Below are 22,567 nucleotides of genomic sequence, written 5' to 3' on the forward strand. Positions count from 1 at the left end.
ATTTAACAAATTGAAATGTTTTTATGGCTGAATTTTATAGACATGTATTTTCAAACAGCTAGTTTTTTTGTTCTGAATTCGTATAGTGCAAATATTCAGTTTAAAAAAATACAGATTCAAGTTTTCAAGATGAAGAAATTCGGAACTTCAAATTCAGTTTTCTAAAATTCAAGTTCAAAAATTCAAGTTCAAAAATTCAGATCTTACAGAAAGTAGGTCACAGGTCATCCACAGGGAAGAGTAAAGGATCTCAGATAAGTCGAACAGAGCATTTTGGCTGCACTGCAGTAGTTTTCTGCCGCAAACGTGGTGGTGGTTCAAGAGAATCCGTGTATCTTTCGTTCAGTCGTTTTTTAATTTAATATTAAGAGTAGAAAAATGTGAAAACAGCTTGAGTATTAGATTTCTTCTAATATTCTAGTAATAATAGTCCGCTGCAGCAGTTGCACGGAGCTTACAAAACGCGTGTATTGCAACTATAGGCTACATTTAATTTTCTCATCAAACAACTAGACTAACGAATGGCTCGGCACAACAGAAGAGCTTAGACAGGGCTTTCTCTCTGTGTAGACCAGCAGTTGGTCTGAATTTGCTATAACCTATAGCCTATTTTCTCGACTGTATAGGCTAAGTCACATTTTATCATGAAACACGCTGTGATTTATTCCAAAGTGACTCAGGCATATATAATGCATTTAACGTTAAATAATCTAAATGTTGACTTTCAAAAGTAGGCGCGCTAAGAAGGCTATTCTCTGTATTTTGGTTCATTTTTGGTGAGCGCCAGAAAGATCTAAAGAGACCGAGACGCGCTAAAGCAGCGCATCATGTTGTTTTATTTATTTTTCAATGGCATTATATTTTGTAGTTATTTTGAATGTACACAAATAAAAATATACATTTTACTGTTTCGGATGATGTCATATTATCTGTATGACTAAATAACAGAGTATTAAGTTATTTCCCAGCAGTGGAACAAATCCAAGTGATGGCGCCAGCGCATCGCGCTCTCACACAACATAGTAGGATATCAGTTCTGGCGTTGCTTCATATCGCAGACTGCTCATTATCAAAATGAAACACAGTCAACCAAACATATAAAAAGTTATTCTGCATAATTTAATTGGTCTGTTGTACAATATGAAGGGCAAGCTGTGCCGCACACAGTCCTACTCCAAACATTTCCCTGAAATACATTTCCAAAATACAGAGAATAGCCTTCTTGGCGCGCCTACTTTTGAAAGTCAACATTTAGATTATTTAACGTTAAATGCATTATATATGCCTGAGTCACTTTGGAATAAATCACAGCGTGTTTCATGATAAAACGTGACTTAGCCTATACAGTCGAGAAAATAGGCTATAGGTTATAGCAAATTCAGACCAACTGCTGGTCTACACAGAGAGAAAGCCCTGTCTAAGCTCTTCTGTTGTGCCGAGCCATTCGTTAGTCTAGTTGTTTGATGAGAAAATTAAATGTAGCCTATAGTTGCAATACACGCGTTTTGTAAGCTCCGTGCAACTGCTGCAGCGGACTATTATTACTAGAATATTAGAAGAAATCTAATACTCAAGCTGTTTTCACATTTTTCTACTCTTAATATTAAATTAAAAAACGACTGAACGAAAGATACACGGATTCTCTTGAACCACCACCACGTTTGCGGCAGAAAACTACTGCAGTGCAGCCAAAATGCTCTGTTCGACTTATCTGAGATCCTTTACTCTTCCCTGTGGATGACCTGTGACCTACTTTCTGTAAGATCTGAATTTTTGAACTTGAATTTTAGAAAACTGAATTTGAAGTTCCGAATTTCTTCATCTTGAAAACTTGAATCTGTATTTTTTTAAACTGAATATTTGCACTATACGAATTCAGAACAAAAAAACTAGCTGTTTGAAAATACATGTCTATAAAATTCAGCCATAAAAACATTTCAATTTGTTAAATTTCAAACGTTCAATATTCGTTTAAAAAAAATCAAATTCAGAACTATTTAAACTACCACCTAAAATTCAATTTAGTTAGATTACACTTGCAAATAATTCAAATTTACACAATTCAAATTCAAATCATTTTGTCATATTATAAGCTCCATACTATACGTTCTGTTTATCGTAAGCGTGCGCTGTTATGTCGCCTGTCGCATTAAATGCTCGCGATCTTGAAAGCATAAAGGATTCTGATTGTCCGTCAATGTTTTTACTGTTTATCAGCTGGGGAAAAGCGTTCTGAAAGTGATTCCAACGATATCGTTCCTCTGTCTCGTTATACAGTCAACATTTGAAATGGATCAAAACCACTTCAAAAGTAATACATGAATTTTGAACAATACCCGTTCTTGTCTTATGACAACTTTGATGATTTTTTTTATCTACGTCAAATGTTGACTGTAGTTATAGTGGTGTGGATATTAATGAGAACGATTATTAAAACTTTACTTCCTTTCTCTTTAGTCCACTATGGAGGTGAAAGTTTGCAAATAGCAAAATCTAAAACTGCAAAACAATTTTGCTATCAACCTATTGGATGCTGTCAACAATCTGTTCCTATTAGGCCTACTAGCCTACTTGAAAACCAACACAAAGCTGGCTTCACAGTTTGGGCTCGGTGTAATCTGGTTTATTACGTCAAAGTATGAATCAAAGTTGGCTGTTAGTCCAGCAAGTCTTAGAAATAAATATCAGCTTTTTGGTACTTCAAGGTTTCTCAGAATATTCACAAAAACATCCATTGTTTGCAAAGACAAACATTATTTTATATAAATATTTATATAAATATTGAATCTGTTGTAGATCAAGAAGACATTAAGGTAAAGTGCACAGAGAGGAGCTTCAAAATAGGACATAATAGGAACACAATAGGAAGACAGACAGAGTATAGGCCTACGCTGGATGTGACATGTAGCACACTGAGATAATAGTGCACTCTTGTGGACGTTTGAAGTGGTCACACTTAATCTTGGAGCACATTTAAATTGCTCTCTATGCCAAGCCAAGTCAAGCACCCTTCAGTTTCATTTCCTTGATTTTCTTTGTTTTAATATAATTACACTTGACTTACATAGACATAGAGCAACATATCAGCAATAGTGGAAATGCTCATAACTACATATAGCTATGTTTCAGGATTTAAAGTTCAGGATTCAGGAAATTCAGGATTTAAAATTCAGGACTTAAGACATTCATCATCACAAAAAAAAAAAAAAGAAGTCCCTTTTGTCTAACTGACTCACTGCGGTCATGCGATTTCTAAACAGGTCCGCTATATACACAGTGTCCACTTCCTTAGCCACACACACACACAAAAAAAACAGTGCAAGATCGGTGCGGCTTCATGCATCTTTCTACCCCACTTGTTGTCTATAAAAAGCAGCCAAAAAATGAGCAAAGGCCACACAATCAAAATAAAACATATTTATTTATTCATGAAGAACAAGGGAATTATATATTGATATAGTTTCATTACAAAGATCTATTATGAATAAATAAAAATGACAATAACTGTGACAGCTATATAAAAAATGTAGAATACAAATTTTTGAAGATCATTTCATTTCCATAAACCATGAACATTTATTTATTTATATTCATGTTTTTAAATGTATGCCACAACCAATTAAAATAATTTAAAAAAAAAATTAATTGTTTGCATAAATCAATTACTGTCTATAGCTTATTTAGGGTAAATACACATTTGTATGATGCAGTTTGACAACTTAATGAACCTATGCAATCTCCAAATATTCTTGGGTGTGTACGTGACCCATTATTAACATTACATGTCACGCGGTCATCTCATTTCCGATACTGCTGAAGATCACTGTATATATCTGACTGGACTCCATAAAGTTCCTGTCAAACCATTTTGAAAATTAGTACATGCATAAACACATTTACGTTGAGATTTAACCAAAATTGGTTTTAAAACTCACAAATACTTTGCATTTATAATAAATACTGATTTATATATACACAGTAACCTGATATTGCTCAGTTTACCTGATAAGGTGATTCTGCTTCAATTGTCTTTGACCTCATTGATGGCTGGTGATTTTTTGCTTTGCCTTAACATCAGAAAAATGTGTCACTTTGACTGGAACTCATTGTCGTGATTATTTTTTGATTTCTCTAACAAACAGACATACCTGACCCATAGCAACTGGTCTGCGCATGTAAACTGCCTCTCCTCTTCTGATGGGAAACAAAGCAGTAGACTGAGAGAGCGATGAGGAGCGTGAGGATGATGTCACACGTGATGATCCCAATAATCACTCCAATGTCCAACTGGTAACATGAACTGCAGTCTGAGAATCAGAAAACACATTGGCACACTAATGCTCATATGAAAAAAAAAAAAAAAAAAAGATTCAGCTGAATTTTAAAGATCTTTGGAGGAATTATTACCTTGATTCCCTTCAACAAAGCCTGCTGATGAAAGTGAGAAGGGAAAAGAAAAATTGTATTATAGCATGCTCTCAAATCAATCGACAGAATTAAAAATGCCATTTCATCTTGATTACTTGCAAACTGTAAAGAAAAAAAAAAGTTGCTACCTTAAATTTTTAAGTACAATCAACTTGGATGTTTAAGTCATTTCAACTTAAATTACATTAAACTGACTTTAAAAAAAGATGTTTTATATTTTTATAACTGATATAATATGATTTTGAAAATTGCTTTACTTGTTTTTTATGAGTTAAAGCAATGTAAAAACATGTTGTCATAACTTGTTGATCATAAAAGTTTTCACAGTGTGCAAGTACACATAAAACTACAATCAAAAAACATACAAAAATAGTTCTGCAATTCAATTTTTTGCAGCCCCATTAAACTGATACTGCCTATTTATATTTGATGGAACACTTAAAAGGAGAAAGATGCTATGCCATATCAACCAGTTAATGATTATTAATAAGATATTACATACAATATATACTTATTTAATATTTATGTATTCAATTTAGAATATATACATGACATATACATGAATTTCATGTACATGAAAAAAAGCAAGTCTTTTTATGCTTTCTCTATTGTTATTTATTGAATTACCATCTTGAGTTATCTTGAGTTTTGTAGTGAAAAGTATGCCAAAAGTCTCTTTAACCATTGAAATGTCTTAATTGTGGTTCAAAGACAGGAAATATTCGCCAAAGTATAACTGACTCCAGAGAAAACTGGTAATTTTAATGCTGATGATTTATATTGGAGAACAATATAAAAATCAGTTTATCTAAGTTCATTTATACTTAAAACCTATGAAAGTTTGTACTCACCAAAAAGTCCATTCATAGGGACCATTAGGTATAGAATCCTTCTCATTATGAGCACAGAATTACTCAGGGTTGGTGCAGCCCTGACTTGAGGTTTCTTTAAAACAGCGCAAAATGCCTTTCTGGCTGTGAGCTAGAAAACCTTGAATATCACAGTGATTATATGGAAACTGCCTGTGTGTGAAAAATCACTGAGTATGTGTTGATGACTTATCACCATCCATCAAAATAGAACCAAAGGATACTGGGGAGGAGCAACATGTGCTTGAGCTATCTGAGGTAAGTCTCTTGCTCTCTCACCTACATCCCCACACACACCTATAGTTCTACATTTTATCCTGTCAATGTTAGAATATATAGGCTATTTCTAGCCTTAAAGATTAAAATACATTGGAAACTAAATCTGAGGATACAGTTCATTTACATGACACTGAAAAGATGTATTTTTAGAATGCCCTTCTTATGTAGTTGCACTTCACAGTAAGTTAGGTTTGTGAGTAAGCGGCTAATGAGAGGGACCTGGCTGTTAATGCGGTTAAAAGTCTCACTGCACAGGATGTGACTACTAAAGCCAATATCTGATCCCCTCAAACAGGTAGAAAAAAACCCTATATCCTGTTCCACTTACCATTTTATTTAAAAATGTTTTTCTTAGCAACGTGTGCTTCAGTGATAAAGGTGTGTACTTCATTCTCACCTTAAGATCTGCCCTGTTAAGAAGACAAACTAACTGATGAGGTACAGTCACAATCTGATGACCTTTGCCTTAAAACACTTGAGCTTTTTAAAGATTATTATGCTTAGTTGCATGCATAATATTAAAAACATAAACATTTTGACATTTGTATTTATATACTGGGTGATAATATGAAGATTTTAAATGCATTTCAATGGACATTGCGGGTATGATACATATGCTATTATATTGTCGCTATGTAAATATTGAATCCACATTTTTGTAAGCAAACAGACAGCATAAAAGTGTTAAAGTATTTAAATTAAGACTTTAAACAATTTATAGTATTCCAAAATATCCTTATCAAATCTACATTGGTGACAGAATTATTACATTTTATTGATAATTGCAAATAAATCTAGAAATTTAAGTGGCGAAAACGGTAAAGATTTATTTCTACTTCCACTTTTTTTTCTGGTGGAGGAGTCAGAGTCTTGTGCTTGTTTTAGACACAGGAATTTCTGGGAGATTCCAGAGCACAGTCATTTGATACTTTTCAAATTTATAACAACAAGAACATGCTTATGTAAAAGCACATATGTACAGCCAGGACACGTTTTTCTTCTTTGCAGATATTTTGTGGGCTAACAGTCCGCAGAAATGAACGCCTTTTCTTGTGTTCAGTTATCAGCTCAGAACAAATGTGATTGGAGAAAGTCAAGATAGATAACAGAGAGAACAAAGCAAATTTTAATCTCCATTTAAAAATCTGCAATACACACTTGCAAAATACATTTTGTGTTGTGCAGAAGGCAAGGCAAGTTTATTTATATAGCACATTTCATACACAATGGCAATTCAAAGTGCTTTACATAGAAGAAATTAAAATAATAAAAAGAAATAAGAATAATTAAAACAGTTTAGAAAAATAAAATTAAATACGGTACAGTACAAACAGTCGGACGAACAGCGACACAGTGCTCATTCAGTAAATGCACAGCTAAACAGAAGTGTTTTGAGTCTGGATTTGAATGTGACTACTGTAGGAGCACATCTGATCTCTGATCTCTGCTGGTGATGAAAGCATGCACAAGTTCCTCTAAGTCTTGTCTGGAAACAAAGCATATAATTCTTGCAATATTTTTCAGATGATAGTATGCTGATTTAGTAATTGCTTTGACATGACTACAGAAACTAAGGTCTGAATAAGATCAAATCAATTCATAAATCCACTTTATAAAAAAAATCTAAGATTTATTGATTGTTTAATTATATGCATAGACATTATACAGAATACCAAACAGTGAAGCAGAATATAAGAATTAATAAGCATTTTTTTTGCATATTAAGCTATGATGCCAATGAGGGAATTGTTTTTTTGTATTTTTTATAATCCAGTTACAAGTTTCAGAAAGCTTGATTATATTACATTTTAAGTCACTTAATCCTAGAGCAAGAAAATAGTAGTGAGACAGAACTATCCACTAGCTGGCAGTGTTTTTCCTCACTGCAGTTATTGCTGTTGATAATCTACTAGATCGAGTTAATAATCTTAGTTTCCATAGGATTTTGAATGACAGATAACTTAATTTTGTCATATGTACAAGATAACTATCACAAGAACACTTAAGAGTGCAGAGCCGTGTATTAAAACGGTTATGTCATATGATATTAAATGTCAGTGAGTCTTCCGTAGTTCATGTCAGTCTTCAAAAGATCCTCATGTTTTGCAGTTTGCTCTGACATTCATGTAGACTTCGTCAGCTAAAAAAATACATCAACACAAGCATGTTAAATGTCTTCTGTGCACTTATATGACAATTACAGGATTGCTAGAGAAATAAGAAGCGTGTGCCCAATTTCTGACCTTTTTCTTTCTTTTGTCTGCGCTTGCTGGCATACCAATAGGTGGTAGAAACAATGATGATCGTCACCGCAACATCAGCGAATATAATACCTGCCATAGTGCCAGAGCTGATGCCATAGCATGAGCCTTTGTCTATGGGAAAGAGTAACGGTGTATATGAAATACCGTACACATCCTGTTAAAAACATTCATATAAAGAAATGTAAACAGGTACAGTATACTGTGCAGGAGTCAGTCGAATATCTATAGGATTTATATGCTTATTTGAATGTAGCCTAACTGACTGAACATGCTAACCAAAACACAAAGCTCACAATATAAATTCTTACCTTCAACAGCACTGACCATAGCTTCATAAAGGTTAGGGAGAAAAAGAAACACATGTAATGTAGATAGGTCTACTTTTTATAGTGATGTAAAAATATATGGTAATCAAGTTTTAGAAAAACTGCAGCAAGATAACAACAGTCATTAAATGATGGCCACCACAATTACACTGTAAAAAATGTCTAACCTCTCCAAGTCAAAATTTTCTAGTGACTGGTCACATCTACATTTTTTAATTGGCCCAAGTGCATTTCTTGTTGCAATAGTCTGTTAACATTGGCTCAATGAGAAATAATACGTCAGACTAATTGAAAAATTTAGATGTTATCAGTCACTAGAAATTTTTGACTTGGGGATGTAATTTTTTTTTACAGTGTATCAATGTGACCTAAACACAAAAAGTATATAAAGAAAACTAAACAATAAATAAAAAAAATAAAAAAATAAACACACACTGTTCATCTGCATCCGCAGAGTGCCCACATCTAACAGGATATTGCTGCAAATATGCAATGCACGGTGGTCTCAAACAACAGGAGAGGAAGAGGTGGAAAAAAAAAAGTCTCACCTACCCAACATAGAGAGGAAAAAAAATGTAAGACCGTTCTTTGTCATTTCCTGTGTTTGAAAATTGGGTGATCTTGTTCTTTCACCAAACCTAACATGAGAAAATGTCCAAATTAGAAAAATATGCAAAAACGCAGAGAACAGCGCCTATAATCGAACACATTTTTAAACATTAATATTTACTTTCTTACGCAGGCTATAAGTTAAGTCATAAGTTATATAATTTATTATGTATCGCCTACAAGTTGTTCAATTTACGATAAAGGCAAGCACAATACATTTCCTGCAAATAAATCTGGTAAATCAAGTGACGACAATGAACTATCGTAATGCAACCGACTGCAACAAAATGTAACATTACCACAAGCGTTAGCGTAGGCTATATGGTCTCACAGCATTTAATAAAACAGTCAAGTCAAGTTAAATAAGACGACCACAAGAGAACGCTTGAAACAATATTGGAGTTATAATGTTTCGACGCGCATTTTAAAATGAAAACAGAGGCTATACAAGGCTACTTTAAAACAACGAAGAGAGTCTCGCTTACCAGTGAAGTGATGTACAGCAATTCGTTTGATCTTTGATGACATTTTGCTCTTCGATTAACCTTCCGCCCACTCGGTTTATTTTTCCCTTATGAGTCATTGGAGATGGTTTAGCCTGTGAACACCTCCCAAATAGGCTAAATTAGACATTTGCTGGCGGATCAAAAATCTGAATACACCCATAAAGAATTGTCTATTATCCAACAATTGCACTTTACTCTCAGTAACAACGAGCCGTTTTCTCCGTTAGAAATGTTACCTTATGTTATTTTTATTTAATAAAACTAGATTCACTTGGAACTCAGTTGCAATAGGCCTACAGCATTAATTCCAGAGAACCACCGAAACAGTATAAGATGACATAACGATTATAGATTTTTAAAAGTGACGGCAGCCGAACTAAATTATTTATTGTACACCAACATGTAGTTTAAAAAAATAAATAAGAGTCATTAAGTAGGTTACAGAACACATTTCTGTCATTAAAAAAAAGTTAGTTAGCTTGCAGCTTCTCTTAACAGATGGCTTGTATTTCTTTTCAAATGCCTCATTACAAAAATGGAGAAATAACTTAGAAAGAGGAACAAAAGAAAACAACACAACTCATGACAGCCTACATTAAGTAAACAGACATGGACCCCATCCTTGAAGAACAGAAATGCACTAAATATCAATTCATTTAGCATTGTTTTCCCCATATATATTATTGATTTTACTGATTTTCAAATATCGTATAATTTATTGAATTTGCAGTGAAAATGACGTTTTGTGGTATTTGCATATTATTTATTTTTTATTTTTGCTGACAGAAAAACGTTTTGCCCCCACTTTTAAACATCAGAAACTCAAATATACAGGAATTAGTGAAGAACAGAAGATATGGTACATAATGTCACAATCAGAAGCTGAAACTTTAAACCAGCAGGACTGATAAGATGTGCAGTCTCACACAAAAGACCAGCATTAAGCTGATCTAACACTACCTCAATTTCCCAAATTACTCTGAAATAAATATAGATTAAAAAATTATTATAATAATAATAATAATAAAAAATCATTTATTCCAATGTCCCAATCTACATTTATTGTATCTTACACGACAATCTGGAAATGTAATACGAGACTGTGAAAGAAGTGTAACATTCAAAACACACTTGGCTTTAACATACACCAATCTTTCCCAAATTTCCATTGTATCAATTTAAAAAAAAAGAAAGAAAGGTAGTAAATACTCTTGAACAAAATGTCACAACTTTGTACCAGATCGTAGTCTTTTTCTTGATGGGCTACACGGAGGGGACTGTTCTGTAGTGCGAGAGGAACAGTTAGTAGGAGAGCACTCAGGACTGTCTGTGACGGCCGCATGCTTCATGTAGTGCTGGATCATATCTTTTTCAGGAAGGACTTGTCCGCAAGTCACACATTCATGAAGCTCACCATCCAACATATCCACTCCGCTGTCTTCATCACCAATCTCCACTTCCATGCTGCTCAAATCCACATCTTCATTCATTTCCACCTCTACATCGAAACCAGATTCGTTTTGCCCCTGCGGACCACTTTCTGATTTGTCCCCAGTCATGGTAAATTCCATTTGTGACTCATCACACATCCTGTCAAATGACTTGACTTCTTTGAAAAATCTCTGATCTGTACTGTCCTGCTTATCCAGCATTTGCTTATCTGATATTGTCATGAAAGGCACACTAACTTCTGCCATTACAGGCGAGGAGTTGAGGTCAGTCAAATTTGAAGACTTTTTCTTGATGTTGTCATCATCATCCTTCTCCTCATTTAGCATTTTTAGACATAATGGTTTCACAGGGCACGTGGAATTGAAAGATGCAGCATCTGATGAACACCCTGGATCCGATTTTTCATCCGTCAATGCATTAGGCTCCACATTTGATTGATTTTTCTGCTCATTCTCCACCTCTACTTGCGTAGTAACCTTCATTCCCTGATTCGCTTGCGCTGTACCTGCGGCCTGTTCACCTGCCTTTACATTTTCTGTATCAATTACTTGAACAGAACCCTGATCTTCTAAAATGGTCCACCTCTTCTTAGAGGAACTGTTTTGACTTTCCACAGGAATGAGTGTATTTGAAGGAATGTTGGTTCTGCAGGGCTCTACAGTGTCTTTCTCTGCCTCTTTGCTAATAACAGTTCCAGGCGGGACCACCGGCATGGAAATTACATGTGGAGCAGATGAGCGTGATTCTAAGACTAGAGAGGATGGTAAAAAGTTTTGGGATCTCTTGGTAGGCTCTGAGGTAGATGAGTACTGTGCAGTGGAAACTGGCACAAGCATGACTAAAGGCATACCTGGAGCAGGCTCTTTATTTAAGGTAAGCTTCCACCTACCATCAGCAGGCTTATTCTGGTCACCTAATGGAACCATGCGGACATCCTTCAAGCTATTGGAGAATGTGACAGGATTTGAGGCCTGAGCAATAGTTTGGAAGACAATGTTAGGAGCAATTGGTTTCATTATTTGTGTAGAGGGGGTTGGCTTCGGTTTCGGTTTCTTCACAGAAGCCTGTAAACAGAATAAGATTACAGTATGGGGACATTTTTTCAACAATGATATTCTCAACATTTTGATATTAAGCATGAAATTAAGAGAAAATTGCTGGATTAATTTGATATCATCATTGTATTTGTAAATGAAAAACTCTTATATGTTAAATTTCACTTTTTAAGTTGACTATATTTTTTGTCTTCAATGGACTATAAAGTACTTTTAAATGTGTAAACCAGAACAAAAATTTAAAGTTCAAATTATTTAGTGGTGTAGCAAAACATGAATATGGATCAATACATTGATCAAATAACTAACGATATGCATCAATGCAACGTGTAAAAATCGAGATATAGATATTTTCTTCACTGCATAACAGCAAACCCGTTGCCTTTCTGTTCTGACTTTGAGATAGGCTTTTAACGTGATTCATGCAAAGCTCAGAGGAGTTTTTAATTTGTGTGTGTGGGGAGTGTTTTTATATCAGTACCTCTGAAGGGAACCATTCGTTTTCAGAAAGGTTTCGATGGCATTTTCCTTTCATGTTAACTCCATAAAATGCCTAATAAAGTAGTGTTTATTAGTGCTACTATTGTGCAATGTGGCAAACATGGAAACCTCTTCTGCTATTTCATAAGCTCCACCTTCTGTCTGAGAGTGAAGTTGCATTTTCAATCAGCCTGTCTGCCTGTTTTGTTTTTTATTTTTGCAGAGCAATGCGTGTGGTTTGGTATACAGGATTTGCACATTTCAGTTTAATGTTCATGTAATATATTTGGTTGCATTTGTAAGTTAATAAAAAAAAAATCAGAACTGGTTGTGTAAAATAGACAAATAATATCATATCAAAATATCAATCAGTATACCTCTTATTTTAATCATATCACAGCATGTTTTGAAGTTTTTGAAAATACCGTATCTGGCTTAGAGAATCGGTGTTGGATCGTATCGTGAAAAAAAGGGATTTACACCCCTATTTATTTTTATACCACTTTTCACAATAAAATCATACTAAAGCACTTTTTCAGAGGTGAAACGTGCCTAAAGTGCCTAGTGTTTGAAATTTTGTATGTGGCAAGGCAATTTTAAAAATAACTTTTGACCAGTCTTTAGAATGCTGAACTAAACCATGTTAATTTTGTATTATTTATATACTTTTGCATATACTATAAAACTAATTAATACTTTCAGTGAGCTTTTATTTTAATATTGTCATTTTTTATTTTAAATTTTGTTTACCTTTTAGTAATTTTGTCATGTGCTTTTGCAATTTTCAGTAGTTTTGGTTTTAGCATTAATTTTTTGTAATTGTAACAAACTTATTTTACAGAGTTACCAAAGCAACATTCTAAGTTTTAAAGTTTTTCATCCAATATTGATGTTTTATTTTATTTTATCTTGAACAAAATTTTTGAAAAAGATTTTTAATAGTTTTAGTTAACAACAATACAAGAATGAAACACTTATGCCAAAATCAATGACTGTGAACTTTTAATTAACATTTTAACATTAACATTCTTTACAATTCTCCTTAGCCCCTATGAAAACCCCTGCTTTAAAGTACAGGACACTTGGTATGTAAAAAAAGAAAAGAAAAAAAGAAAGAAAGAAAAAAAAAAACACTAAAACCTTACCACTGGTGGAGTTACCATTCCACATGTTTTCAGGTGGCTGTCATAACCCTGTTGATGTGGAAAGCCCAGGCCACAGTCCTGGCAGAGACACGGCCGCTGTGCCGCATGCCCTCCCATGTGTGACATAAGCATGAGTGATGAGCGGAAACCCATCCCACATTCAGCACATTTTAGGACCCTCTGGTGGGTGCTCCCATGCTTCTTTAATTCCTCAATGCTTGCAAAGACTTGGCCACACTCCATGCAGCGGATCTCGTCTTTCTTGGTAGGCAAAGCCCCTTGATGACCCCAACAACCTGTGTCCTTCTTATGCTTGTCAAAGTCCTCTTGACTCTGAAAGAAAACCAAACATGCCATGCACTGGATGCTCTCCGGCTTACACTCGTGGTTGTGGTAGAGCGATGGCAAGCGGAAATGACGCTTGCACTTTAGACACGTATATGGCAAGACGCCCAAGTGAGAGAAACTGTGGCGTAACAGAGAAGCCTTGCTGGAGAAGGTCCGATCACAGTCCGAGCAGGAGAAGATGCCTCTGCTGTGCCATTCCAAGTGACGGAGCAGCGAGTTGCGATGGCGAAAACTGGAGCCGCATTTGAGGCACAAATGTCGTTTCGCCTGTTGCCTGTGTGCTTCTACGTGACCCTTGCACACATCTAGGTCAGTGAAAATCTGCTTGCAAAAATCACACTGGTAGAACTCTTTCTCAAAATGGTTTGTGTCCAAGTGTTGCTGGAGCTGTTCCTCTGTCTCAAAGATGGTTGAGCAAACACGACAGTGGATCGAGGCCTTGTGCGAGTGGGAGCGAAGGTGCGTGCGGTAATTGACTAACTGGCAGAACTGCTTGCCACATTCATCGCAGCGGTAGGGACGAACACCCGTATGCATATTCAAATGTTCTCGGAGTAGGAAGAGAGAGGAGAAAGTAAGGTCACACACATGGCATCGATTCTCTTCATTCTCTCCACATCCATTCGTCTCTGAAAAAAAAACAAAAAAAACTTGCATCAACAGATGCTGAAAGGCCACTGGAATCATTAGTTAAAATGTAGAGCAGCGGAATATAGTCATTTTTTTGCATCGCGATGCTGATGTGACTGATTCTGCATAAAAAGAAAATAATCGATTTTCAAAAAATTTAATAGACCTATCACACAAGTACTCTTATTATAAAAAAAAGTTTAGCATGTTCTTCAGAAGCAAAGCACTTGTGTCTAATGTTTCGGTTTGTTTTTTGCATCTTTGTTCTTATTTTTAATAACAAATATAGAACAACAAAAATAACTATTAATAATATTAATAAAAGATTTGAAGGAAAAGATGCATCGTGATGCACCGAAAATAGTTATATATCGAATCGTGAGGCAAGTGGAAGATTCACACCTCTATTAGAATGGGATGGAAATTACTAACCAATCAGTAATATTTTACATCTTATGCCATCATTATCCAGAAAAAGTGTTTATGAATTTATAGCTGTAATAATTATAATATAAAAAAATAATAATTAAAAAAAGTAGATTGTACTTGTTAACAAAATATTTAATGAAACATAATTGCTGAAGATAAAATAATTAGTAATGTACCAATATTCTTTACTTTCCATTTTCACTATTTTGCATAAATGAATAAAAAATAAAAAAATAAAATCAATTATTTAAAGTATTTCTCAATGTACATTAAGTACAGTATAATTTTTTGTTGTTATTTTTAGTTTTGGATCTTTTTTTTTTTTTGCACTAAAGATTATTAGTGCTAAAGACTTTGATTTCTATTTATTTGTTTATATAAAGATTAATTTTAGATGATGGCACAGGGTAATTAAGGGAAATGAGCCAGCACACACACCCCAATATATTGTGCATTGTATTGGAATGTTTTTTTTTTTTGTGGGGCAAGTAAAAATGTTCTGTTCCAGCAGTGCAAAAGCTCAGCAAAATCTACAAAATACTGCATTAATTAAATCACAATCCATTATTTGGAAAACTATACAATACCTGGCCAGGAAACATCATCATCTTCGTCCACGTCCTCCTCAACATCATCATCATCTTCTTCCTCCTCATCATCATCATCAACAACATCATCATCATCAGTCAAAACAAATTCCACATCCTCATATGTCCTTTCTTCATTAGATATAGCATCATCTGTTGTAAGACTGGAGGCTTTCGGGCTCCCCTCTGACTTCTGTTCCTTTTCATAATTTTTCTTTACCTCTTGTCCACTTTGGTCTTCATCATCGTTTTTCTGTTCTGTCCCCGCTCTTCTTTCTCTTTTCCATGAATTGCAAACGACTTTATCCTCCTCTGAGAAAATGATTTTTGAATTACCTTGAGCGGTTTCCTCTATAGATGAAGACTCCTGTTTGAAGGGAGAGGAATACTGATGGTCCAGCAGAAAGCTTTTGTCAGCCGATGCACTAGAGACAATGCAGGCATCTTCATGACAGTCTACAGGTATTTCAGTCTCAGCTGCTGGCTTTTCAGTGCTGTTCGGGGTTGGCAAAAATGTCTCCTTGACGTTCTGTGGCTCACAGAGAGGGAAATTCCAGCTTGGAAAACCTAACTCTGTCAGCTGGATATCGAGGGTAAACTCTGACATGGTGTCTTGGGGGAAAAAAAAGAGAAATACTGTATCAATTTTACTATCAAGGCAAAGCGAACAGGGTTTTATTTAACATTTTGAAATGTATTATTATTATTATTATTAAAGGGTCACATTTTTCACCTAGGCACTTCTAACCTTAATAAGATGAGAACTCATCCATTTATACCAAGGCCATGAAATAGTTTATTAATAAAATCAGATTATTAAATAAATTATAAATCAAAATAAATATAAATTATATTCGGAACCTGTTTGTAACATAATTCAAGTAGTATTAGAGAAAGAGATGTCTTGGATTTCAGACATAAACAGTGTCTACAACATCTATCATGAACTGCATTACTGCATGACACAGTGACATGTTCAGTATTTTTGTTCTGTCAATTCAACCACTACAGTGAATGCAGTTGTAAGCTTACTTAATTCAGATTACCTAACGTTAGGAGTCTTCGACGAACATTTCCAGGCACCTTCGCTCCAGGATCTACTGTTCAGTAATGAAACAATGAATCTCTGATAATGGCGGGTTTAACTGCTCAACAACCATCAATTAGAAAAATGAGAGACAACTGTATAATGCGAGATTGTAACTACCGCCTATGTGAAAACTGGTTTATCTCGACTGTGATAAAACTCAAATTAGGTTGCATGAGCATGCAGAAGCAATAAGGTGAAATAAGCCACTGTCCATGCGATACTTCCGGTATAAAATAGCTTATTGGAATGTTGATGCTGCCGTCTGTAGGAGGGGGGAGTTAGTGCGGTCTTCATAAAAAACAATCAAAGCGGACATGTTGACGTAATAATTTTATCCTTATATGTTTTAAAATAATTCGAGGTTTCTCAGGTTGTGAAAGGGCAGAAATTATTATTATATACTTGCACATTTTCTCATTAGCAACGCGTTGTGTGTGGGGCGTGGCTTCGTTTCCATCTTTGCATTTATAATGAACACCAAAGAACAAGACACATTACCTGGCTGGCAGAACTTTTATGTTAATATGTCGTCTCAGTCCATTGCTTTTCTCTGCTATTCAATTAGATAGTCTGAATTGTTGATGTCATAATTTTTTATTCTACATGAAATTTAACTTATTGATTTGCGCAATCCTTCGTACTTTATGAATGTCGACCTCTAAAAACGAAATACTTCACCGCCCCTCAGATCAGATCGAGTTGTTCACCAATTCATATTAGTTCAGCACAGACCAAATCTTTACCAGAAGTAAAATGCTGCATACAAACAGGTTTAGATGTGGGGTTTCTGAATCAACCGGTCTTTGAGGTGCTCGCAGCCTCATGTTGTTTTTTTCTACTAGAATGCGAAAGAAATGCATTGTGGATTTTTTCCCCCCACCTGGTTGCTCGTGCAAAAAGTCACTTAACTTTTAGGCATTCTAATTCTTTATTAAAAGTATCTTAGTCTAGTTTCTATTTTAAATTAATTAACTTTGGTAACTAAAATATTTCGCTCACAGGAAGATGATACGCCTTTCCGGTGTCACGGAAATCATATCCACCTTGCTCAATGCCGGATAATAAACGTAACGTGTTGTGCAGATATCATGTTCTAGCTCATCAAACAACCTTAAACACTTAGTGGAAGTACGCTGAGCTTGCTAACCAAAGATTGACTGGTCTGGAACCGCAACGAAAGGGAAAGGTTTGGTCTGACAGTTGCAGTTTTAGATATATCCACTGTTCTCCATGAATGATCAGTAGTGCAGATATATAGATATTGTTCAACTTGAAAAAAAATCAGCTTGACCATTGGTTTCACAAGTGCAAATGCTGTAGTGTGCAAATAATTCATAGCAACACAGAAAAAAATCAGATGACATCTAAAATATTTTCAATTAATTATTCAGACATTTACTTCACTCAGAGAACTGTCTTAGTTGTGGGTAACATTTAAGTTCAAGTCAAATGTCAAATCATCCCAGTAGAAAATGAAAACATTTGAAATAAAATTTAGCCAGATTTCATCAGAAAACATTCATTTAGTAAATCTTTCCACTCACCATTGTACACACTTCTAAAAATAATGTAAAAACAATAACACATTATATTCATAGAAAAAAACTTTAAAATTAAAAAAAAAAAAAGAGAGAAAAGAAATAAAACAACAATGTGAAGCCTTAGACAATATAATAAGGCTTTTCCGTGGGTTTCTCTTGATGGTATTAGTTACAACATGGTTATCCCTACAAATGAGAATTCAATCGTGGTATGAATCCTTTTTTTACTGCCATGCCAAAGCTATGTACAGACGTCAAGATACAATGAGGCACCCAAACATGGATACCATTAGTTAACTGTGAACACACTACCCTTTGGGTTTCCAGTTTTCAAATAACATGTTCACATTGTGTCGATCTCGAGTGTCACACAGTTTAAGGATCCCCACTATGTTACAACTTCAAATCTAAAGTGAACCCTGTCCCCACCTACATTTCTATACACAAAATTTTAAAAAATCGAATTCGTCTTCTGATAACATAGACCCTCAAAATTCTCCCGAACTGAATTATCTCTTTCCGACTGGCTTCTCTTCTTTTCCATGGCTCTGTTGATGAGCCTTCAGGTTACTTTCTCTGCCAAAGCTTTTCCCACATGTGGGGCAGGTGTACCGACCAGCACTATGTGCCCTTGCCATGTGGGCCTCCAGCTGCGCAGGTCGGTTAAAACTCTCCTCACACTCTTCACAAGGGTGAGGCTTCCGCTGCGTGTGCTTCTCTTTCTTATGTGCTCGAAGTTGCGCCAGGGAGGCAAAAGTGAGATCACATTCAGTGCAAGGGATCTGCCGGGCCGGCTGAGGAACAGCTTTCTTGTCATCATTTTCTGCTTCATCATCTTCTGCCTTGGGCCCCTGGGTAGATTTGGCTGGGCGTCCTCGTCTTCCTCCCGTCTTCGATTCAGCTGTGGCTGGTGTTGCAGAAGCGTCTTCTGAATTGTTGGTTTCTTCAGGCTCCTCTGCCTCTTCCTCCTTCTTTCGCTTCAGTTTCTTTTCACTGGCAGCTGTGGCCTCAGTTTTCGGCGGTCTCCCTCGGCGTTTGACGGCAGCGCTACCATTGCAGTGCCGGTCACCTGCGTGGTTCTCCTGATGTTGCAGGAGCTCTGCCTCCTCTTCAAACCCCCTACCACATTTACCACACCGGTAGGTCTTTGTGGGATCCTCCGCCTCTTCTTCATCCAGGGGCACGGGGTGCTGGGCCAAACGATGGTTGCGCAAAAGTCCAGGGCTTCGAAACGTCTCGTTGCATTCTTTGCACACAAACTGACGTTCAGGGCATACCTGCCGTCGATGCGTTGTTAACTTGTGGAAAGAAAGTAATGCATGTTGAATTGTTATTAAACATAGGCTTACATTTACAATTATACAAAATCCAAATACAAGCATGGAATGTGTAAATCAACAGTACATAGTTGCCCAAGCATGTTCGCTTGACGTGCTAGAACCAATGAGGTTCTTTCTCATGTGTTACGCAGCACGTTTGAGCTTCTACAAGAACCAATGAGGCTTGTTCTCGCACGTCAAGCATGTACGGATGAGCTTCTGTTTATGTTCGCTGATCAGTGTTTATATGTGAATAAAAGCCTAAATTAAATCTGTTCATCATATTAAGAGTTTCTCTTCAGAAAATGTTGGACTAAACATAAATCATATGGATTAGTTTTACAATCTCTTTATGAACTTTAACAAAGTGGTAGTTGTGTAGCTGTCGAATGAGGGCCAGAAAGCTCTAAGATTTCATCAAAAATATCTTCATTTGTGTACCGAAGATGAATGAAAGTCTTACGGTTTTGGAACGACATGACGGTGACAGGATTTGAATTTTTTTGAGAGAACTAACCCTTTAAGATACTTTTATACTTTATACTACAAAACAAATGGACATTTAATAAAAAATATGTGAAATATATAAGAGAGTCGTTCAAGCATTTTCAGTTCCAATTAATGTAAACCTCCTCTCACCTCTGAGAATGTGCGGAAGCTTTCTTGACAGTGTGCACATTTGAAGGGCTTGTCCTCCTTGTTGTGGGTCGACTGATGTTGTGTCAGCTCCTCAGAAGAGGGGAAGGTTCGATCACACACGTAGCATGTGAACAGAGTATCACACTGTTGATGCAAAGGCAACAGGTATGTGAACATGCATCATTTTCAAATCAAAATAATTGTATATGTTTGAATGAACATTAAAAAAACAGATTCAGATTTTTGCAGAAATATCTGCTAAGTTTATGTTATTTTTATTAGTCTATTGAATAAGTTAAAATAGATATATGGTGGCATAATTCTTTTGCAAGTCATACATCACTATTAGCATGGACTCAAACAAGTTATATTGCATCCATCCACGATGTTAAAAATAAAAGAGAAGCACAGGGCAAATAACTACTCCTTCCTCTGTAAAATCATCTATTTCAACTGGTGGCAATCTCACAGCATTCAGTTTGCTAAGTCTGTCAAATAAAGCTGACATCATAATATCTGAAACAAAACCACTTGGTAATAGTAAAGTAGATTAAACCAAATACATTTATGTAATTTAATAACATTAACTGATCATTTAAAGAACTTTCAGTCATTTTGACAGAAAAAATCTGGTATCTGGTCTACTGGTGAAGAAAAACTCAAAAACAGTTCCCCCAAAATCAAACTGTGAATGTTGTAAATGACTGAATCCTAAATAATCAGATATGTGCTTCTGTGCTATCAAGGTAATGGTTCACTACTAACCTGCTGAAGTTGCTGTTTGTATTCTTCCCGATGACTCTTCTTCATGTGCCTTTCCTTGGCTTTTGAGTTGCAGAAAGTAATAAAACACTGGAAACACTGCAGGCTTTCATGCTGGTCTAAAGACACAGAAAGAACGACAAATTTAAACATCGCTATAGAAGGCAATGCCAATTACAAGTTTATGATAAAGGTATATACCTAGTGTAACATTAAGAAAAAATCTAAAAGTAGTATAACTTAGAAAAAGAAAAGAAAGGATTTAGGAGTGTGATAAGCATAATTAATCCAGTAATATCTGGATCCTGTCCTTTCTTTCTTTTCTTTTTTAGTAATCTTACTTCCCAAGACTTGAAAGTAAATGATTCTATCTAAATACAAATGCTAGGACACCATTCACCATTAGAAAACTGGCATAACACTGCAACAGGTGCAAATTAGAAACATGCACTTAAAAGATGGAGGGACATCTTTCCATAACTGATTCCAGTACAAAATCAATGATTTCCCATCACACTTACATGACTGAATGATAGGAGGTGGTGCACGGTTCTGAATGGAGGTGGTGTAGGCAACCTCTGTCTTCTCAGGGGGCAGTTCAGCAGGGGCAGCAGTCTCTCCACCGCCCATTACTATCTCCTCTATGTTCAGTATGTCAGAGTCCATAATGAGGGCTTAAGGATTCAATATACACCTGCTGTAAATTTCACTGTAACGAAGAGACGATAGTCTATATAGGGTATAAACATACTAATGTGCATACATCACAAAATGCCATCACCCATTTAAAAAGTGCCACTCAAATTAATAAACAACGTAAGAACGTAATTTAACTGTTTCTACGTACTTCAGCTTTCAGAATGAAGTTGTACAAGTCGACTGAGCCATTAAAACACAGAACATAGCTGGCAAGCTTAAAATAAGATACATTTGCCTACACGCACTAAGAACTTAACAATCACAGCAGTCCAAGAATACTTGTCCATAATATAAAAAAATGTGTTTCATTTTAGAAAACAGTGTTAGGAAACCGAACGTCTCCAATCGTGCGTTTTAGAGCCGCCTACCGTTTGTTCGCATTAACTAAGCTATGCTAAGCTACATGCTACCGGCTAACGAGGCCTACATTGGCCTTTATCATCTGCAAACTGAACCAATGCTATGTAGCTAACAAGCTCATTACTTAATGTATTGAAATTAGTCCCGCTACCAATGCGCCGATATCAGTCAAAACGAATCTTTAGCGGTTTAAACGGCGCAAAGCTTTTCTTATTTATTAAGCGGCTATTACATTAGCAGGCTATTGAGTTCGAGGTTAAACTTGTTGTAGAGTAAAAACCAAGTTCGCTAGCCAAAGCCGTATCAAACAAAGCCCAAAAGAGGGAAATATTTATATTTTAAGTTATTTAAATCTGGGTCTTTAAAAAATAATTCAGCAGAATTCTTACCCGAAAGAGAATAACCTTTTTGTCTGGAGGGAAAAGGCATAAGCCACATACATATGAAAATAAAGGGGGCGCAAACGTGTAGTCAGTGACCCGCTGCTAGACTGAAAAAAAGAAAAAAAAAACTGCATCACGTGCCAAGGCGTCCGCTGTACTTTCCATTGTGTTCATGAAAAAGCAGAACAGGTATCGAAATGCCTTGTTTGCCATGCAAAATAAGTCAGTCGCTTCTAAAATGAAATGATATTGTTAATTTTGTAGCCCGCGTGTAAAATAATTGCATATGCAATGCTAATATACTATAATAATCTATATATTGTTACATATTTAAATGCATTAAAGTGTTTAGGCTATCATAAGAAGA

At 35.7% G+C, this 22,567-nt stretch overlaps 4 protein-coding genes across 5 annotated transcripts; all 4 read right to left on the reverse strand.

Annotated features, from left to right (window-relative positions):
* Positions 1-3,641: 3,641 nt before the first annotated feature.
* Positions 3,642-5,570, reverse strand: tyrobp (transmembrane immune signaling adaptor TYROBP). 2 transcript variants are annotated; one of them, XM_082149471.1, is made up of 5 exons: positions 5,280-5,570; positions 4,408-4,428; positions 4,149-4,307; positions 4,003-4,067; positions 3,642-3,855 (listed from the first exon to the last, which is right to left on the reverse strand). In XM_082149471.1, exons 1-5 carry the CDS (start codon positions 5,323-5,325, stop codon positions 3,799-3,801), a joined length of 348 nt encoding a protein of 115 aa, XP_082005597.1. In that variant the 5' UTR covers positions 5,326-5,570; the 3' UTR covers positions 3,642-3,798. The 2 variants fall into 2 exon arrangements, with proteins under 2 accessions (XP_082005597.1, XP_082005596.1); XM_082149470.1 differs by having other exon boundaries at positions 4,408-4,431; positions 5,280-5,567.
* A 1,105-nt stretch (positions 5,571-6,675) lies between these two features.
* hcst (hematopoietic cell signal transducer) lies at positions 6,676-9,494 on the reverse strand. Its single transcript, XM_082151002.1, has 5 exons — positions 9,261-9,494; positions 8,719-8,804; positions 8,149-8,169; positions 7,820-7,951; positions 6,676-7,716 (listed from the first exon to the last, which is right to left on the reverse strand). Exons 1-5 carry the CDS (start codon positions 9,356-9,358, stop codon positions 7,673-7,675), a joined length of 381 nt encoding a protein of 126 aa, XP_082007128.1. The 5' UTR covers positions 9,359-9,494; the 3' UTR covers positions 6,676-7,672.
* A 459-nt stretch (positions 9,495-9,953) lies between these two features.
* LOC309484662 (uncharacterized protein) lies at positions 9,954-17,716 on the reverse strand. Its single transcript, XM_082151000.1, has 4 exons — positions 16,440-17,716; positions 15,408-16,019; positions 13,414-14,390; positions 9,954-11,797 (listed from the first exon to the last, which is right to left on the reverse strand). The coding sequence occupies exons 2-4, from the start codon at positions 16,012-16,014 to the stop codon at positions 10,505-10,507; spliced, it is 2,877 nt and encodes a 958-aa protein (XP_082007126.1). The 5' UTR covers positions 16,015-16,019; positions 16,440-17,716; the 3' UTR covers positions 9,954-10,504.
* Positions 17,717-17,867: 151 nt separating this feature from the next.
* On the reverse strand, positions 17,868-22,347 carry znf576.2 (zinc finger protein 576, tandem duplicate 2). The gene is made up of 5 exons (XM_082151001.1): positions 22,207-22,347; positions 21,280-21,467; positions 20,762-20,877; positions 19,997-20,140; positions 17,868-19,336 (listed from the first exon to the last, which is right to left on the reverse strand). The coding sequence occupies exons 2-5, from the start codon at positions 21,422-21,424 to the stop codon at positions 18,548-18,550; spliced, it is 1,194 nt and encodes a 397-aa protein (XP_082007127.1). The 5' UTR covers positions 21,425-21,467; positions 22,207-22,347; the 3' UTR covers positions 17,868-18,547.
* Positions 22,348-22,567: the final 220 nt, after the last annotated feature.

The sequence above is a fragment of the Leuciscus leuciscus genome (assembly GCF_965113295.1).
Source record: "Leuciscus leuciscus genome assembly, chromosome: 20".
Classification (NCBI taxonomy): Eukaryota; Metazoa; Chordata; class Actinopteri; order Cypriniformes; family Leuciscidae; genus Leuciscus; species Leuciscus leuciscus.

What these genes read in the sequence shown, in the direction of transcription:
- tyrobp (XM_082149470.1), bottom strand. Translation starts at nt 5,325, where the DNA reads ATGAGAAGGATTCTATACCTAATGGTCCCTATGAATGGACTTTTTG. An exon ending in CCCTATGAATGGACTTTTTG is followed by an intron (nt 4,432 to 5,279) that starts GTGAGTACAAAC and finishes CACTTTCATCAG; the next exon opens with CAGGCTTTGTTGAAGGGAAT. An exon ending in GACCAGTTGCTATGGGTCAG is followed by an intron (nt 4,068 to 4,148) that starts GTATGTCTGTTT and finishes TCTGATGTTAAG; the next exon opens with GCAAAGCAAAAAATCACCAG.
- hcst (XM_082151002.1), bottom strand. Translation starts at nt 9,358, where the DNA reads ATGACTCATAAGGGAAAAATAAACCGAGTGGGCGGAAGGTTAATCGAA. An exon ending in TGCTGTACATCACTTCACTG is followed by an intron (nt 8,805 to 9,260) that starts GTAAGCGAGACT and finishes TTCTCATGTTAG; the next exon opens with GTTTGGTGAAAGAACAAGAT. An exon ending in TATGGTCAGTGCTGTTGAAG is followed by an intron (nt 7,952 to 8,148) that starts GTAAGAATTTAT and finishes TCTTTCCCATAG; the next exon opens with ACAAAGGCTCATGCTATGGC.
- LOC309484662 (XM_082151000.1), bottom strand. Translation starts at nt 16,014, where the DNA reads ATGTCAGAGTTTACCCTCGATATCCAGCTGACAGAGTTAGGTTTTCCA. An exon ending in TGATGATGTTTCCTGGCCAG is followed by an intron (nt 14,391 to 15,407) that starts GTATTGTATAGT and finishes TTTTTTTTTCAG; the next exon opens with AGACGAATGGATGTGGAGAG. An exon ending in GAATGGTAACTCCACCAGTG is followed by an intron (nt 11,798 to 13,413) that starts GTAAGGTTTTAG and finishes TTCTGTTTACAG; the next exon opens with GCTTCTGTGAAGAAACCGAA.
- znf576.2 (XM_082151001.1), bottom strand. Translation starts at nt 21,424, where the DNA reads ATGGACTCTGACATACTGAACATAGAGGAGATAGTAATGGGCGGTGGA. An exon ending in ACCTCCTATCATTCAGTCAT is followed by an intron (nt 20,878 to 21,279) that starts GTAAGTGTGATG and finishes CTGTGTCTTTAG; the next exon opens with ACCAGCATGAAAGCCTGCAG. An exon ending in GCTTCCGCACATTCTCAGAG is followed by an intron (nt 19,337 to 19,996) that starts GTGAGAGGAGGT and finishes TCTTTCCACAAG; the next exon opens with TTAACAACGCATCGACGGCA.